The sequence below is a fragment of the Oncorhynchus keta genome, chromosome 11 (assembly GCF_023373465.1).
Source record: "Oncorhynchus keta strain PuntledgeMale-10-30-2019 chromosome 11, Oket_V2, whole genome shotgun sequence".
Taxonomy (NCBI): domain Eukaryota; kingdom Metazoa; phylum Chordata; class Actinopteri; order Salmoniformes; family Salmonidae; genus Oncorhynchus; species Oncorhynchus keta.
Genome location: NC_068431.1, coordinates 40,856,615 through 40,875,518, shown reverse-complemented (window position 1 = coordinate 40,875,518; position 18,904 = coordinate 40,856,615). Strand labels below are relative to the sequence as shown.

The window sequence follows — 18,904 nt, the reverse complement described above, 5'->3', positions numbered from 1 at the left end:
AGCTTCCTCTCAGTACTGAGCTTCCTCTCAGTACTGAGCTTCCTCTCAGTACTGGGCTTCCTCTCTGTACTGGGCTCCCTCTCAGTACCGGGCTTCCCCTCAGTACTGGGCTGCTTCGGTCCCGGGCTGCTCCTCTGTCCCGGGCTGCCCCTCTGTCCTGAGCTGCCCTGCTGTCCCGAGTTGCCCCTTTGTCCCGAGCTGCCCCTCTGTCCCGAGCTGCCCCTCTGTCCCGAGCTGCCCCTCTGTCCCGAGCTGCCCCTCCGTCCCGAGCTGCCCCTTGGTCCCGAGCTGCCCCTCTGTCCCGAGCTGCCCCTCTGTCCCGAGCTGCCCCTCGGTCCCGAGCTGCCCCTCGGTCCCGAGCTGCCCCTCGGTCCCGAGCTGCCCCTCAGTTATGTGGGGATCAGGGTGAGGACTATTAGGCCATGGTCGGCGGAGAAGGTGGATTATCCTAGGACGCGAAGGGGAGGAACTAGGACATTTATGGAGTGGGGTCCACGTCCCGAGCCAGAACCGCCACCATGGACAGACGCCCACCCGGACCCTCCCTATGCTCTTGAGGTGCGTCCCGGAGTCCGCACCTTAGGGGGGGGGGGTTCTGTCACGCCTTGGTCATTGTATCTTGTGTTTTAGTTATATGTTTGGGTAGGCCAGGGTGTGACATGGGTTTATATGTTGTATTTCGTATTGGGGTTTGTATTAATTGGGAGTGTGTATTATTAGGGGTGTGTCTAGTTAGGCTTGGCTGCCTGAGGCGATTCCTAATTGGAGTCAGCTGATTCTCGTTGTCTCGGATTGGGAACCGTATTTAGGCAGCCTGAGTGCGCGTTGTATTTCGTGGGTGATTGTACCTGTCTCTGTGTTAGTCACCAGATAGGCTGTATTAGTTTCACTCGTTTGTTGTTTTTGTATTTTCCGTTATTTCATGTACCGCTTTATCTTCATTAAAAGTCATGAGTAACCTACACGCTGCATTTCGGTCTGACTCTCTTCAAACGACAGACGAGGTTCATTACACATACACTAAGTTGACTGTGCCGTTAAACAGCTTGGAAAATTCCAGAAAATGATGTCATGGCTTTAGAAGCTTCTGATAGGCTAATTGACATAATTTGAGTCAATTGGAGGTGTACCTGTGGATGTATTTCAAGGCCTACCTTCAAACTCAGTGCCTCTTTGCTTGACATCATGGGAAAATCAAAAGAAATCAACCAAGACCTCCCAAAAAATTGTAGACCTCCACAAGTCTGTTTCATCCTTGGGAGCAATTTCCAAATGCCTGAAGGTACCAAGTTCATCTGTACAACCAATAGTACACAAGTATAAACACCATGGGACCACACATACCGCTCAGGAAGGAGACATGTTCTGTCTCCTAGAGATGAACGTATTTTGGTGCGAAAAGTGCTAATCAATCCCAGAACAACAGCAAAGGACCTTGTGAAGCTGCTGGAGGAAACAGGTACAAACGTATCTATATCCACAGTAAAACGACTCCTATATCGACATAACCTGAAAGGCTACTCAGCAAGGAAGAAGCCACTGCTCCAAAACCGCCATAAAAAAGCCAGACTACGGTTCGCAACTGCACATGGGGACAAAGATCGTACTTTTGGAGAAATATCCTCTAGTCTGATGAAACAAAAAACTGTTTGGCGATAGTGACCTTCGTTTTCTTTGGAGGAAAAAGGGGGAGGCTTGCAAGCCGAAGAACACCATCTCAACTGTGAAGCATGGGGGTGGCAGCATCATGTTGTGGGGGTGCTTTGTTGCAGGAGGGACTGGTGCACTTCACAAAATATATTGCATAATGAGGAAAGGACAATTAGGTGGATATATTGAAGCAACATCTCAAGACATCAGTCATGAAGTTAAAACTTGGTCGCAAATGGGTCTTCCAAATGGACAATGATCCCAAGCATACTTCCAAAGTTGTGCAAAATGAGCTTAAGGACAACAAAGTCAAGGTATTGGAGTGGCCATCACAAAGCCCTGACCTCATCCTATAGAACATTTGTGGGCAGAACTGAAAAAGCATGTGTGAGCAAGGAGGCCTACAAACCTGACTCAATTTCACACCAGCTCTGTCAAGCTGTCAGGAGGAATGGGCCAAAATTCACCCACCTTATTGTGGAAATCTTGTGGAAGGCTACCCGAAATGTTTGACCCAAGTTAAACAATTTAAAAGGCAATGCTACCAAATACTAATTGTGTGTATGTAAACTTCTGACCCACTGGGAATGTGATGAAATAAATAAAAGCTGAAAGAAATTATTCTCTCTTCTATTATTCTGACATTTCACATTCTCAAAATAAAGTGGTTATTCTAACTGACCTAAAACAGGGACTTTTTACTAGGATTAAATGTATAGGAATTGTGCAAAACTGAGTTTAAATGTATTTGGCTAAGGTGTACGTAAACTTCGAACTTTAACTGTAATTAGCTTTAAATCAAATTTCAAAGCTGCAACTAATCATGAGAAAACCTCAAAAGGGAAAATAATCTTGACAATTACATACAAAATGTATTGGATCAAACCCCTGATGAAAACGTTTTAAAACATGAACCAGCTATGTGACAGATTAGTGTGAGGTCTTCACAGTTACTGAACCACACACAGTAAATATTTGGGATCTCTTCCATTGTGATTCTACCCCAAACAAAATTCATAGTGATTCTCAATCTTTTTCAGTTCAGTTTGTTATGGCCAGCTTGAAATTGTTTTCATTAGGAAGTCTTAATTGTGACTTTATGAAAGTTGTGAGTGACTAGCCTTCATTGTTGTAATCTGATTGAACGAGACCATCCAGTGCTGCTTTGGGAATCAGTGTTACCATGGTCATGTCAACACACTCCAAGAAGACTTCAAACAAAGACTGGTCTCTTTCAGCTAGAGTTATGAGAAGAAATGTTCTTAAGTACTGGGTTTTCCTCTGTCTGAACACAACAAACAGTATCTAGCCTCTTTAAACAATAGCCAAGATGCCTGTCATACGACTCATTGGGCTCTTTCTTCAAACTATGAAAATATATATTGCGAAAATGTTATTCTAACTACTCCCAAGCTCCAATTGTTGCCACAAAAGGCCAGAAACCAGAATTCCCTTATTGACTAAGCAATGGAATAAACCTCAAATAATTGCAGGATTGGCAATCAGCTGCACTTTGTTCTAGAGATGGTTTGATAACAGATTTTGAATTTGGGCTTAAGGACTCATACACATGGGGGAAGTTAATAAATAAAACACTCCAATAAGTGGATAAGAAATAAATCTAATCAAATAGACATGCAATACTCTAGGATGTAGACAGCCAATTCACATATTACATGGAGAAACAAATATAAATTAGTATAGAAGGCCAGAAATAATAAAATAGGATTATGTGTCAATGAGTTTAAGAGTACATTAATATACCAGGGGAAAAGCATGTTCTCTTTCAGCTTTTACCTTGAAGCCCCCAAACATACAGTTCAAGACCACTACATTCTTGACCTCTTAGGAGAAATGTTAATGCAAGTTTGAGGCTCTCAGATTTTCTATTTTAATCACTAATCCCAAGTCATTTGAAAATCCTCATGCAGACTCTAAGTCTTGGCCATGGATGACCGCAATGGTGTGAGTTTATAGTTGCCACGCTGATCATGGTGAAATAGCAGGGAGCAACAACCAGAAAGAAAGCCAAAGCTTGACACTTTGAGAGGTACTTGCTATTTACACCTTCACCTGCTCACAGAATAGTGACTGGCAGCTAAAGCTTCAGCTTTATAGAAGCCAATGTTTTGGCAGGTTGGCAAACTGAATCAATGGTAAAACACGGTCACTGGCAGTAACTCTTTAATAACTCCCAATATATTTAAACAACTAATTTCAGCTGCCATATCACAATCCAATATGCATGGCATACTGTCATCAAGTGTGCACTCGCACCTACCTGCGAACTGGAAACTAATTATTTTATCATACAATCATAGAAAAATGCTTAGAATAATTGGCACAGGAAAGTAACATCAGACAATATTAGAATCTGAGCATATTGTATTCGTGTTGAAGAGTAGCCTACAAGGGCGATGCATGGTGAGAGTCCATTTGAAAATCATCCGATGATGAGATTTAAAAGATAAAACATATCTGTTTAAGTAATATAAAATATGTTTTAAATTGTGCCTTTGCTCTTCCTGAAATCAAATTATTCTTCAGTGCAACATCTGTATGTAATCTAGTAAAGAATCAATTAATTTCCTTGTAGCTCATTTGAATAGTCTACATCAATTAGGACATTTAAGAAATGAAAAAGGTCATAATTCAATAATTCATAATGAGTCAGATGATTTATTCTGGCATCTTGTAAAGTTGGCCACACACATAGTAAAGCCACAACATTGTGTGATGAGGCCAACTTGTTTCAGAGAATTTAGAATGTGTGGTCTACAACAATTACAACACTTGCATGTCCGCACAGCTACATGCAATTTAAATACAAACGTATCTAGGAACCTTCACTTTATTTACATCTTCATTAGTTTGAAAGTAGACCCAGGTGCAGATGTACATTTGATTAAAACTCCCAACACTGTCTGAATATGCGTAGGTCACAAGATGGCCACTGAATATGCCCCCTCCACTATGTCAATGCTGCATAGTCTCTCGTATGTTCTTTAACTTCCTCTTTTATAGCAAAGCTCTTGTACCTTCTGCAGATACTACAAATCAAAAAGGGAACCCCCTGTTCCCTGTAATTTAGTTTTATAGCTCTCTAAAATTGGACTAAATCACAAAGAAAGACAAACTGAGATGTGCTCTGTAAAACATAAGTAATATAAGGCTTTCCAACATGACACGTTTGTTTTTTTCTCCCCATAAGCCAAGCTGCACTGAACCTGACTTCAAACACTTTGCATATCAACAAAGGGCCTGGGACGTCTCAGACACGCCTTATCTCATCTAGTCCCAGTAATGTCTCACAGCTGCTTTCAGTAAGGCAGTCACGAAGGCCTTTGGACATTGCTCTGTGAGAAATGAAGATGCTGGCTCATCACAAATGACACTGTCATAATCCGCTGTCTCTGACATCAAAAGACAAAAGAGGACAAGAGTTACAATTTGTGGAAAACATGAACTTTTCCCAAAATAAGATATTCATTTATGGATGTTTACTTTTGGGAAAGAGAATGTCATTGGGTTTTCAGAGAATCCTGGTCCATGAGACAAATCATTCATAACAATTTCATCTACTTTAGTTTTTGAAAGATCAATTAGCTTTCCCAAATCACTCTTATCAGAGAGCCTCACAGAAGAAGTCTCTGGAGATGACAAAATGTTCTCTAACTGTTCTGTATTATTTTAGGGCAGTCTAACTGCATATGATCATCTAGTTGTTTCAAATAAAAACCTGGAATGTTTTCAACATCTTTAACAGAGGATCATGCTTTTTGTTGGCCCAGTGTTTTCTTAGTTTCAGTTTTTAATACCAGATTTTACAGGGTTCATTAAAAGTAACCCTCCCCCCTCCAAAATACACATTATTTTGAAGGCAAAGGCTTTTAAGGACTAAAGACACAGTAGAGGAATGAGTGCCATAAGAACATGGGCCTTCATTTATATAAAAAATAAAGAGCATTAAGTGAGCATAGGTCATCATTACACAACGTTCCAGATTGATCACTTTCAACATGAACTAGGGTCGATTGCACCAACCCGTTTACTGAGATTTACCACCCGAACCCACTCCCTTTCCTGGTATAAATAACTGAGAGAAACCGGTAAATTATAATCAATTATTCATATGAACAGCATGACGTTACATGGAACTGTTAAATGACATGCGAAGTCTTAATCTGGCTTCTCCACAGGCCCTTGGCTTACTCTGCTATCTGCAGGATCACTCATCAACGCTCAGGGTGGGAACAGACAGCTCATCTCAGCATGGAGCGCATAATACAACGCATGTATTATCTCATCATGGTAACTTTTTTATTGTGAAAGGAAGGATTACATTTGCTGCAGCATAGCCTATGCTACAGTAATATAAGGACTGAATGCACGTCTAATTTACACATCTCCATCTGGCTTTAGGGGTTACCCTATTTTTCCATTGTAAAGATGCATTTTTTTAGTTGCATCTGCAGAGTTTTAAAACGGCCTATCACTCGAATATCGTTGTTTTAAATCAGTACGCACACGAGCACTCTCTCGCAGTCTTCCATTCCAATTTAATCCAAAATAGATAGGCATAATCCTGTTCAATATATTTATATATGTCCTTGCCTACCTCTTTCAGGCAATACATTAAATGCAGTATTGGCCTTATATTTAGCTAATGAATGATTTGTTATGCATACGCTTCTAATTTATAGCCTCGGTCTCTTGTGCAATACGCACCTGCGCTCCGCTAGCCTCTCTTCTTTAGAAAAACGCCCCTTAGCTCTGGCTGTCCCAGGAAAAGCTATACTACAAATAGCTTGCTGGACATCTTTTAAAGCATTTATTATACAAATAGACTATTCGAAGAGGGATGCATGCTCGTGTTTGCTGAATGTTAAATACAGCAGCATACAGAACTCACAGGAGTTTGAAAGAAGAGAGAACGTGCGACGGCGGTTGTCTATAGTAGTTTTTTATTCAGACCCTATATTATTCAAGCATGTCATTACATTTATGAATTTAAGGAAAACGAAACTTATTTCATTTAACTGTTGAAAGCAAGGAAGGAAAGAAGCAACAATAGAGAGAGAAATGCGGTGGACCAGTCGCACGACATTAGGGAAAATATTACGAAAGGTAGCCTATATTTCCGTCAGCCTACTAATGATAAAAATGTAAAATAGAACATATTACATGTCAAATTTTAAATCAAATTCACTAGCCTATAATTGTAACTTTGTTGGCCGCATGTCCTGCAGCAGCATCGCATGTTCGCTCCCAGCTTCATTGTTTGAGAGAGGTTCGTCATTCCAATCCATATAATACAGTGTAATACATTTCCCCTAATTGGCTACAGTCCACACTCAAAAAGATTAGCCTGTTGAAGCTTGTTTCATGTACTTACCCAAGAGAGCATAGCTACATGTTTGGGCTTTTATGTTTTTCTGTCAGGCGTAATGTGCGGTAGCCTATATATCATAGACCAGTATTGGATAACGGCACAATCATTTTTGCTTTTTCTGAACTTGGGATCATAAAATGTCTTTAATGTAGGGCTCATAAAATGTATTTAATGTATGCCTCATCAGGCTCAGGTAGCATCAGGCTTGAATTTTCATGCCGATCAAAGCTCTAATCAAATCCAGATATATATGCTTTAGAATGACACTTCCGGTTTTGGCTGCAAATACTGGGTTACCCGGAGAAAAGCGATTTATTCTCGGGGTGGAATATTTGTCAAATACCGGGAAATGATTAAACCCTAACATGAACCCATGATCAAATCTCAAGTCGAGTCCTAGCTGGTGCATGTTGATCTCCTGTGTTGAACAAGTGGAATTGCTTGACATGACCTCATATGTAAGGCTAAAGTCTGATCTATTAGTCAGCTGAGGTAACACATTCATGCTCAAATCAGTACCAATCATGAAACCCCAACAATATGTCTAGCTCAATTCGCTTAACATTCTTCTGTACCAAACTACATTATGAACAGCGACCAATCAATTGACATTGAACCTAAAAACTGTAGCTCTTACACTTAAATAAATATCCACAAAGAAAATTCCAACAAATATCCCAACATCTTGGTGCTAGGTAGCTAAAAAGGTCACATCTTGCTTTGAGTGGCTCTTCGCCAAATTCTGAAAGCTTGTTCAATTCCCCATGCTGTGTTTTCTATTTGAACCTTCTAACCAAGGCTGTGGAGCACCTGTCAGTAATTTGGCAAATATGTTTTTCCACCTGCTACCTTGTCCCCCCCCCCCTATTTTTTTCCTCCAAGTGCTCACCCTACCCTTCCTCCTGGGACAGTTTCTGTGTGTTGTGGCTTTAAAACAATTCCAATTTGGGGCAACCAGAAAACCACATGAAACATGTTTCGTAAATGTGGCCCCACATCTGTTCTGCAGCAAGGTTGACAACATGCTTTCACTACTCCTTTATTTTTCATACAGATGTAGGATATTAATTTGATCAGGACATGTTTAACTTGTACTGTATTTGAGGTTTTAAAAGGCTTCTGAAGTTGGTAATTTCCACTTAGAAATGTCAGACTTGATTTTCAGAAAGTTTTATGAATCCCTACAAAAATGTCCATGAATTATAATCCACATAATAATTGACATTTCCTGTTGCTATAGGAGTATTTTCCTGCTGTAGCAAACTGGCTCAATTTAAGATCCTACATCTGTAGTGTCTTTCCAAACTCAAACCACTACAATGATTTATGCTGAGAAAATGTAGACAATATGTATATTATTTATTTCAGTGATCTAATAGCAGTGTTCATAATTTACTTTTTGGCTTCAGTACATTGTTATTATATGGATGCAAATATATATTAATCAAAGATAAACTTTAGCATTTGTAATCAGTGTTGGTGCCATTCAATGTTTCGCATTACATGAACATCTATGGGTAATGCAATTAATACGCTAATAAACATTACAGTGCAGTTTAGGTTTATAATGCATGCTGTATAGTGCCTTAGGTTGGATGTAGGTCAAGCAATTGGCCCAGGAAGTTGCTATGATCACTATCTGAGGGAGGTGGAGGGAGGATAGAAGGGTGGTGGTCTTGTGAGAATGAGATACATTTTGTTTTGAACAATCACCTCTATAATAATGTTAAGAATTTGGGAGGTTCATACATATTAACATCCATAAAGTAAGGCCTTTCAGATTTTATTTGACCTTTATTTTACTAGGCAAGTCAATTAAGAACAAATTCTTATTTTCAAAAATGGCCTAGGAACAGTGGGTTAACTGCCTGTTCAGGGGCAGAATGACAGATTTGTACCTTGTCAGCTCGGGGGTTTGAACTTGCAACCTTGCGGTTACTAGTCCAACACTCTAACCACTAGGCTACCCAAAACTTTTTATTGAACCTTTATGTATAATCACTTCCTAATCTCTCTCTGCTCAGACTTGTTACATTTTAATGAATTGAGTCACTGATGTGGTCTTCCTGTCTGGGTTGCCCCCCCCCCCCTCTTTGCGGGCTATACTCGGCCTTGTCTCAGGATGGTAAGTTGGTGGTTGAAGATATCCCTCTGGTGGTGTGGTGTGGGGCTGTGCTTTGTCAAAGTGGGTGGGGTTATATCCTGCCTGTTTGGCCCTGTCCGGGGGTATCATTGGATGGGGCCACAGTGTCTCCTGACCCCTCCTGTCTCAGCCTCCAGTATTTATGCTGCAGTAGTTTGTGTCGGGGGGCTAGGGTCAGTCTGTTATATCTGGAGTATTTCTCCTCTCTTATCCGGTGTCCTGTGTGAATTTAAGTATGCTCTCTCTGATGATTTCTTTCTTTCTCTCTCTCGGAGGACCTGAGCCCTAGGACCATGCCTCAGGACTACCTGGACTACCTGGCATGATGACTCCTTGCTGTCCCCAGTCCACCTGGCCGTGCTGCTGCTCCAGTTTCAACTGTTCTGCCTGCGGCTATGAAACCCTGACCTGCTCACCGGACGTGCTACCTGTCCCAGACCTGCTGTTTTCAACTCTCTAGAGACAGCAGGAGCAGTAGAGATACTCTCAATGATCAGCTATGAAAAGCCAACTGACATTTACTCCTGAGGTGCTGACTTGTTGCACCCTCGACAACTACTGTGATTATTATTATTTAACCATGCTGGTCATTTATGAACATTTGAACATCTTGGCCATGTTCTGTTATAATCTCCACCCGGCACAGCCAGAAGAGGACTGGCCACCCCTCATAGCCTGGTTCTTCTCTAGGATTCTTCCTATAGGTTTTGGCCTTTCTAGGGAGTTTTTCCTAGCCACTGTGCTTCTACACCTGCATTGCTTGCTGTTTGGGTTTTTAGGCTGGGTTTCTTGTCACTGTCAACTTAAGCAACATTAACCTACATTATCGCTGCATATTGGCTTTGCTTGAATTGCCCTGCCAATGCATTGTTGTTTGGACCATTTAAAAAAAAAATATATTTCAGTATTTGAGGTAGGCCATATGATCACACTGGTATTAGATGAGTTGCTGTATTACTTGGGAGGCACAGCTGAGTAAGAATACACTTAAATCATTCGATTTTTATTTCAATTCTACTGGGCTGCTGGAACGTGCATGTGATGGTCAGTCTCAGCGGAGGGAGAGAGCAGCATACTGAGAGTCCACCTCTCAACATGGTGACATGGTCCTTCTGTGGCTCAGTTGGTAGAGCATGGCGCTTGTAACGCCAGGGTAGTGGGTTCGATTCCCGGGACCACCCATACGTAAAATGTATGCACACATGACTGTAAGTCGCTTTGGATAAAAGCGTCAGCTAAATGGCATATATTATTATTATATTATTATTATTATTATATTATTATTATTATTATTATTATATTATTATTATTATATTATTATATTATTATTATTATTATATCAACATCCCTCCGCTCTCCCTTTCCTCCACTGACACTGACCAAAACGGGACACTGTCTTCCTCCAGTTGAACTCGAGTCACACTGCATTATTTCTGCCTCATGCACAAATTCATTGACATACTTCTATGAACAGAGAAAGTTAAATATTCCTCTGTATTAAAAAAGACCCAAGCCGCTAATAATAACGCAAGCCTATCGATACACTTTCCTACTCATTCATTACAGCTGCAGTGCTGGTTGTAGTGCCAGTGGAAGTAAGAACAACGCACATTTTATGGCTTATAAAAGTGTTGAATAAAAAGTGTTGACAGTGCTGAGGAAAAACTTAAACATGAACTCACTCATAAAAACAGCTGCTCGTTGCTGTATTCATTGACAGTCTCGCTGGTCATGGTTTTAAAGGTTTAGAAATCTCACAGTGTCAACTTTGCTTTAGCTTTCTTTTACGCCTGCTATGTTACTGCAGACACGGTAATCTGAACCATCTGATTGGCCAGCGGTAGACCTATAATGCACTTGATTTTTTAAATATATTTTTTTACCTTTATTTAACCAGGCAAGTCAGTTAAGAACAAATTCTTATTTTCAATGACGGCCTAGGAACAGTGGGTTAACTGCCTAGGTGCCTGCTGGGAAGGCAGAGTTTGTACCTTCAGACACATGAAATGGTTCAAAATGGGAAAACTTTGCCTACCCGGCATGCAGGGCAGCTGAATTGGGTGCACATACCACCAACAGTGCGAGATTAATAAATAAAAATAGGAGCGCAAGTCTTTAACGTTGTTTTTTTTTTACAGAAATACTAGGCGATCGACTAGGAATGCCTTGGAGATCAACCAGTCGTACCCTGTAAGGTACGTTGATTGTACTCTTGCAGTTTGTACCTTAAAATAGCCAATTTGTACAAATGTGACCTTTTAAGGTACCACCAGTGACATAGCCATTTGTTTCTTTAACTTCTTATGGCTTGGGGGCAGTATTTCGATGTCTGAATGAGAAGCTTGCCCAAAGTAAACTAGCTGTTACTCAGGCCCAGAAGATATGATATGCATATAATTGGTAGATTTGGATAGAAAACACTTTAAAATGTCCAAAACTGTTAAAATGTCTGAGTATAACAGAACCGATATGGCAGGCGAAAAACTGAGGAAAATCCATCCAGGAAGTGGAATTTTTTTGATGTGGGTAGTTTTCAATTGAATGCCTATAGAGTATCTAATGGGTTAGGACCCATATTGCAGTTCCTATGGCTTCCACTAGATGTCAACAGTCTTTAGACATTGTTTCAGGCTTGTTTCCTGAAAAATTAAGAAGAATGAGACCTTTCTGTCATTGGACTGTAGAATCATCCAGTGCTGGTTTGCGCGCATGACCGAGTGCGCACCCTTCGTTGTTTTTCCTTTCTATTGAATATGCTATTGTATGGTTGAAATATCATCTATTATTTACACAATTGACAACCTGAGGATTAATTATAAACATCGTTTGACATGTTTCGACGAACTTTACAGGTACTATTAGGATGTATTCGTCTGCATGTTTTGACCGCCTTTGAGCCAGTGGATTACTGAACAAAACACGCCAACAAAACAGAGTTTTTGGGATATAAAGAGGGACTTTATCGAACAAAACCAACATTTCATTGTGTAGCTGGGACTCTCATGACTGCAACCATTAATTTTATCGCTATTTCTGACTCCTCTACTTGGTTGGAAAATGTTTGTATGCTTTTTGTATGGTTTCCCCTTAAACCACTCAAGTGTTGCTTTAGCAGTATGCTTAGGGTCATTGTCCTTGCTGGAAGGTGAACCTCCGTCCCAGTCTCAAATCTCTGGAAGACTGAAACAGGTTTCCCTCAAGAATTTCCTTGTATTTAGAGCCATCCATCATTCCTTCAATTCTGACCAGTTTCCCAGTCCCTGCAGATAAAAAACATCCCCACAGCATGATGCTGCCACCATCATGCTTCACTGTGGGGATGGTGTTCTCGGGGCGATGAGAGGTGTTGAGTTTGCACCAGACATAGCGTTTTCTTGATGGCCAAAAAGCTCAATTTTAGTCTCATCTGACCTGAGTACCTTCTTCCATATGTTTGGGGAGTCTCCCACATGCCTTTTGGCGAACACCAAACATGTTCGCTTATTTTTTTTCTGTCCACTTTTCCGTAAAGCCCAGCTCTGTGGAGTGTACGGCTTAAAGTGGTCCTATGGACAGATACTCCAATCTCTGCTGTGCTTAGTGGTATTGCAGAATTTCAGAACAGGTGTATATATACTAAGATCATGTGATATTTTAAATTCACTTCACCAATTTGGACTATTTTGTATATGTCCATTACATGAAATCCAAATTAAAATCCATTTAAATTACAGGATGTAATGCAACTAAATAGGAAAAATGCCAAGAGCGTGAATACTTTTGCAAGGCACTGTATATATTTATATATGGTTTATTACCGGTATCGTCCCGTGTCAGTCAACGAGGTTTACCCTCGCTCTTTTGTTTGGGTTCAGCCCAGTGTATACGCGTTTGTTTTGGGTGTATCAAAAACCCCCATTGTGTATTCCTGCACCTGTCTCCAAAATCCTTTTTTTTTTTTTACCAGCGTGAGAGTTTTCATTTTAGTCCATATTGTTATAGTGTTCTTAACTATGAAGTTGTTAATGTTCTTAGATGTATCCTTTGAAAATCAACACAAAGATTCTGGGGACAATATGCACCCATTGTTCCTCTTTAATGCATTTAACGATATGTCATACGTTTTAGCAAAGGGGGCATTGAGTCTTCAATATTAGACAGGTATATCAGGAGATTATCTACAAATAAGTTTAGTTTATATTCATGTTTACCAATACTGATACCTGTTACGTTTGGGTCCTGTCTTTCCGCAAGCGGTTCAACTGCCACTGTAAACAGGAGGGGGGAGAGGGGAGAGGGGACATCCCTGTCTTGCGTCCCTTTCTAAAGCAATTTCATAGAGATAATGTATTATTTGTGTATATTTATTGCTTTAGGACATTTATACAATATTTGAATTACATGTATTTCAGCTGAAAGGTTGAAAGCTTCCAAAGTTTTGAATAGAAAATGTCATTCAAGATGGTCAAAAGCCTCTTCGGCTTTAACAGCCATTATTGATTAATCTATATCTTGTTTTTTTGCTTATTGTATTAAACTGAAACATGTTCTTGTATTTGTCTGTCTATTTTTATTAAACCCTGTTTGATTGATATGTATCAAGTCTGTTTCAAGTCTGGTAAGACTTTAGCCATTCTATTGCTTATAAGCTTTGTTATCATTTTATTGTCACAATTGATTAAATTTATGGGTCTATAATCAGCAGGGTACTCTCCAGATTTTCATGGTTTTAATTTAACTGAAATAACTGTTTGATACATGGAACTAGGAAGTACTGAATTTACATTTGTGTAAATAGAGGGCCTACTTTGTCCCAAAATGTTGAATAGAATTCTAAGGGAAAGCCACCCTTTTACTGCTATATGATTGCTCAATATTAGTCTCCTTCGAAAATAGTTGCATGTGATTTGGAACATACAGTTGAAGTATATTAGCTGCTGGTGGAGAGGAGGAGGAGGTTGAATGGGGTTGAAGTGTTGCAGTGGTGGTTCTGTGAAATACCCTGATATGATGAGTAACCTTGCCTGAGACCTGGAGACTTGTTTTAGTTCCCAAGGCTAATACCATTGCCTAGACTTTAGCTCTGTGGACTAACACGGTCTTAAGTCATTACTCAGGTTAGAAACTGTTTGGTCGATCTAATTAGTAGCTCCAAGAGGGAGAAGCAATAAACGTGAGCTATTGTGTCCAGTCTCATGCAAGAGGTAAATCCCTTTATGATATAAAAAGCTTTCACCTTCAAAATAATACTCAACAGGAAACAATTTGAGCTTTCTTGACTCATTTCTTTAGTTAGCAGTAACTTTTAGTCTCTTCTCTGTTTTCTAAACATACCGAAAGGCACAAAATGTTTTGTTTGTATGGATAGCTTCCCATAAGAAAGAAAATAACATCTGTGTAACCACTAGCTACACCCTCAAGTTAATCTAAATAGATGCAGGTGCATATCATGGCAAACATAATTGACAATTAAGGTCATTCAAACATTATTTCCTAACTCCCTTGCAAGCGGAACAAAACTTGTAATAGTCTCGACACCTGTCCCCAGTAACAACTATGGCCTGAGGCCCACTGTTCCTTTGAAATCATTCCAAATAACTCTATTAAAACCTACAGCTAAAATAAGCACATTGTTCTTGACCACACATCTACAGTTCACCATCAGGGATGTTTACTTATATTTTATGAGCTTGAGTGGTGGGTATTACAAAAGATAATGTAAAATGACAGTCCCTAACCTCTATAACTACAGCCCTCAGATTGAACACTGACCATATCCCCTCTGGATGGTTCTTTGGTTCAGGTTGGGCCTTTGCTTGAATATATGATAATAAGGACCCAATGCAACTTACACTACAGACAAATAAACAATAGAAACAATACACACATCCGTAATCACATCTTTCACAGATATTTCCAAATATGGGGCCTAAATAATCTCTAAAGATCTCTCACTTCAAATATTTGCCTGTCTCTATTAACATTTACAGCCATGTGTACATTCTCCCACAAAGATACATTTGAATGGAGTTGAGTAATTGTGTGGATGTTATTAATTGCGTGCACAATGTTGCTATTAAGGTAATATCCTGTAAGAAATCTCATACTCCAACAGAGCACACAGTTTGATTTAATAGTGATGTTGAGGGTTGGCACTGGATCTTTTGTGGAGCTAACTCTGCTAGCCAGAGATTTCACACTGAGCTCTGGAGACAAGCCACAATGCCTGGGGAAGTTGAAATGATGAAGCGGGGGGTCATTTACCTGCTTTAGCGAATTTACAATCTCATTTGGGATTTTTGAAGTGTTTTTCTCTAAATAAACCTCTATGAATAAACCATCCACAGGCCTACAAAAAACATAGTGACTGAACTTAAAAGCTGAGGATTATTTTTTTTGAACTATGGTAATCTTTAGATATGAGCAACCAGTTGTGCTGTGTAGTACTTTTGCAGTTCGTAGCAAGGTCAAAGACAACAATGTGGATTCTGGAGAATTCAGAGCGACATGATCACAAACAAACCAATAAACTTTTCTCATCTCATCTGATTATAACACAGATGAGGGCCAGATGGATCTTAACGTTGCAGAATTGTTGGTGTAATTTATGTGTAATTGAAAGGCATCCACTTAGTCTCATTTTACTGCCATGATGTTTCTGTGCAGCTGTATTTTTAACATGGATGATCATGCTTCTGACCATATTTTCTAAACCAAGCACATTTGGCAGAGCCATCTTACACCCCAGCCTCACAGACAGGTGGGAGGCATTCTCTCTCCCATGCTGTCAATCCACAGGCTTAAAGAATAGCTGACAAGAAAACTTTAGCTCCTTTTAGGATTTGATTCCAGTAACAACTCAAATGGCCCCAGGTTTTTTCTGAAGTCAATTCAGAAATTGTAAGGCATTATAATATGCCAATGCATTAAAATGTGAGAGTGGGTTGTTCATTCTTGGAGGGGATGTGTGGAATCTTACTGTGCCACATGCTGATGACATGCAGGCAGTATTCTCTACTGTAGATGTCTGCTCGTCTCAACATGCACCATCAGGTCACTTAAACCATACACTCACTATTCAAATCCTCGCTAAAGCACTTTGGAAAAAATGCTTTCACCAAAAGCATTATTAACCATTATCCATCTCAAGCAACAATAAACAATTGGGCGCCTCAACCGTGAAACTATGCTCTGTATAGCTATACTGCCAACATGCAACTAGACTGTGTCATAATAAAACAAAGCCTAAGTAGTCCTTATCTGAGAAACACTGACCAGTATACTGTATTATTGTGTCCGATCAAGGACAAATTAAAGTTTCTAACTGATGGCGGTAAATATTCATCATACACATCCTTTCATCGGAATTGACAGAAATTGCCACATGTTGTTTCAACATCCCACAAGTGAAAATAATTTGGTGTGGGCTACACTTTGGTCCTCTTATGTGTATTTATATGAATTCTTACTAAATGTTAATATATGTTTTGTGTTATTACGCTATTAAAGAGCCGATAATTAACCTACCTGTGGCTGTAGATCAGTTGGGTAGCTGATATCCAACAGCTGGAATACTGGAGAATATCGGTCATTCATATCGTCTGCGGCCGGTGACACTGTCTCCTCTCTGTTCTTCTGGAGAATCTCGCGTTTCACCTCCGATCTCAGGTCCAAATAACAGAAAAGCGTTACTAGATGCAATGAAAGGGATAACACGAAGAATCCCAGGAAGATTTTACAGTTATTACAATGTTTCCTGCAAATGCAAGTAGTCTCTTTCAAGTCAATCTCCTCTATGTGTGCAAACTTTTCAGACATAGATTTAGATGCCATGTTTAAATACTTTCAGTCGTTGCTATTTCAGCATACTAGGCTTTTGTCTATGATGCTATGGCCCTAACCTGAGCTGTCTGATGCTCAAACGTTCGCACATCGACAGTTATCTCCATCCACATCAAGGCAGGGGGACGGTACAGTAACCCACACTGATACCGTAACTTAAAGCAATCCTTGTCGAAAGATCCGCCCCTCTTGTATCTGATTGGGCTGCGCCTATTACGTGCCACTCCATTGAAAACTACAGCGACGAATGCTGTCCGGGTCGTTTTGCTTGATTGATCAGCCAAAACCAGAACATCCCACCACTGGCCACATCACGTAATTTCAACGTTGAAATGTGGAACATATTTGCTTGAGACCTTGATCAATGAGATTTCAATCTTTATTTACACACTCATGAAGGACATACAGAGTTCGTTGAATTCCTAATGTGTTATCACTATGCCTTAGAAGAACCATTTAAAAGTCCAACAAAATTCCAATGGGTGGCGCAGTGGTCTCCGGCAGGGATAACCTTGTCTCTTGTGGCGGGCCAGGCGCAGGGCACGCTAACCAAGGTCGCCGGGTGCACGGTGTTTCCTCCGACACATTGGTGCGGCTGGCTTCCGGGTTGGATGCACGCTGTGTTAAGAAGCAGTGCGGTTTGGTTGGGTTGTGTATCGGAGGACGCATGACTTTCTACCTTCGTCTCTCCCGAGCTCATACGGGAGTTGTAGCGATGAGACAATATAGTAGCTACTAACAATTGGATACCATTGGATACCACGAAAAAAGGGGAATAAAAAAAATACAAAAAATCCAATGGAAAAAATGGTCAGATTTTGGTTTAGTTGTCATCTAAATGTTTATCACTGGGCATTCAACCATTTAAAAGCACAACAAAGTTCAAATGGGAATATGCCAGATATTTTGTATTTATACAACAGTTTAGAGCTCTATTCAATCTGTATAACTGAAGTGTTACAGAAAGCAAAATATAAATGTAAAGGCAATTTCCGATTGTACCGACATATGCAACATGCGGCAGCGTAGCCTAGTGGTTAGAGCGTTGGACTAGTAACCGGAAGGTTGCGAGTTCAAACCCCCGAGCTGACAAGGTACAAATCTGTCGTTCTGCCCCTGAACAGGCAGTTAACCCACTGTTCCCAGGCCGTCATTGAAAATAAGAATATGTTCTTAACTGACTTGCCTGGTTAAATAAAGGTAAAATTAAAAAATAAAAAATTAAATTTACCGTGAATGCACTAACGAGGGAAAAGTGCCTTTAAATTTCAATCATTCTGTAACGCTGAACTTCCGTGATATGAATTGAATAGATCCCTTGATGCGTTATCAGGGGCATCATGCACCCCAAAAATCTGAAGGGACTCAAGAGTAGAGTAGATGAGGATGGCTGTTCCGGTGTTCCGGACACCATCTGGAAGTTGGAGAATTTTGAATTTTTCAAACACCTGAAGCAGCTTTTTCCTGTAATCGAGAGCAATAATCATGATGCTTAACTTTAAATAAATAAATAAATATTTTTTTTCTGCACGTCTAAGCATACCTCTTGAGCTCTCGGTATCTTCCTGACTGTTTATTTAAAATAGTTTTTTTTTTGTGCATCTTTTCTAAAAATCTGGGATAAATATTAAAAGGAATGTGAGTCTTATTCAATACATTTAGTAATTGCTTGCTTTTCAAAAGGCTAACAACCTTGCCAGCAGGCATGCCAGCTAATATAGCTACTCTAACTTGATTGATAGACTGAAATGGATTATTTGTAGCTAGTTATGCGATTATGAGATTGGGAACCTGTCAGGGCTAGCTAAAGTCACATTAATAAAATTGCTAGTAGTTTTTTAGAGAAGCAACACAAAAAGCTAAAAAAAACAACAAACAAATATATGTATATATATAAA

General features: G+C 40.0%; 1 protein-coding gene across 1 annotated transcript in view; it reads right to left on the bottom strand.

Annotated features, from left to right (window-relative positions):
- LOC118373920 (ectodysplasin-A-like) overlaps positions 1–16,760 on the bottom strand; it is a 65,009-nt gene extending 48,249 nt beyond the window's left edge. The window contains exon 1 of the mRNA XM_035760221.2: positions 16,692–16,760. Coding sequence (XP_035616114.1) covers positions 16,692–16,760 — 69 coding nt within the window. The remainder of the gene's footprint in view (positions 1–16,691) is intronic.
- Positions 16,761–18,904: the final 2,144 nt, after the last annotated feature.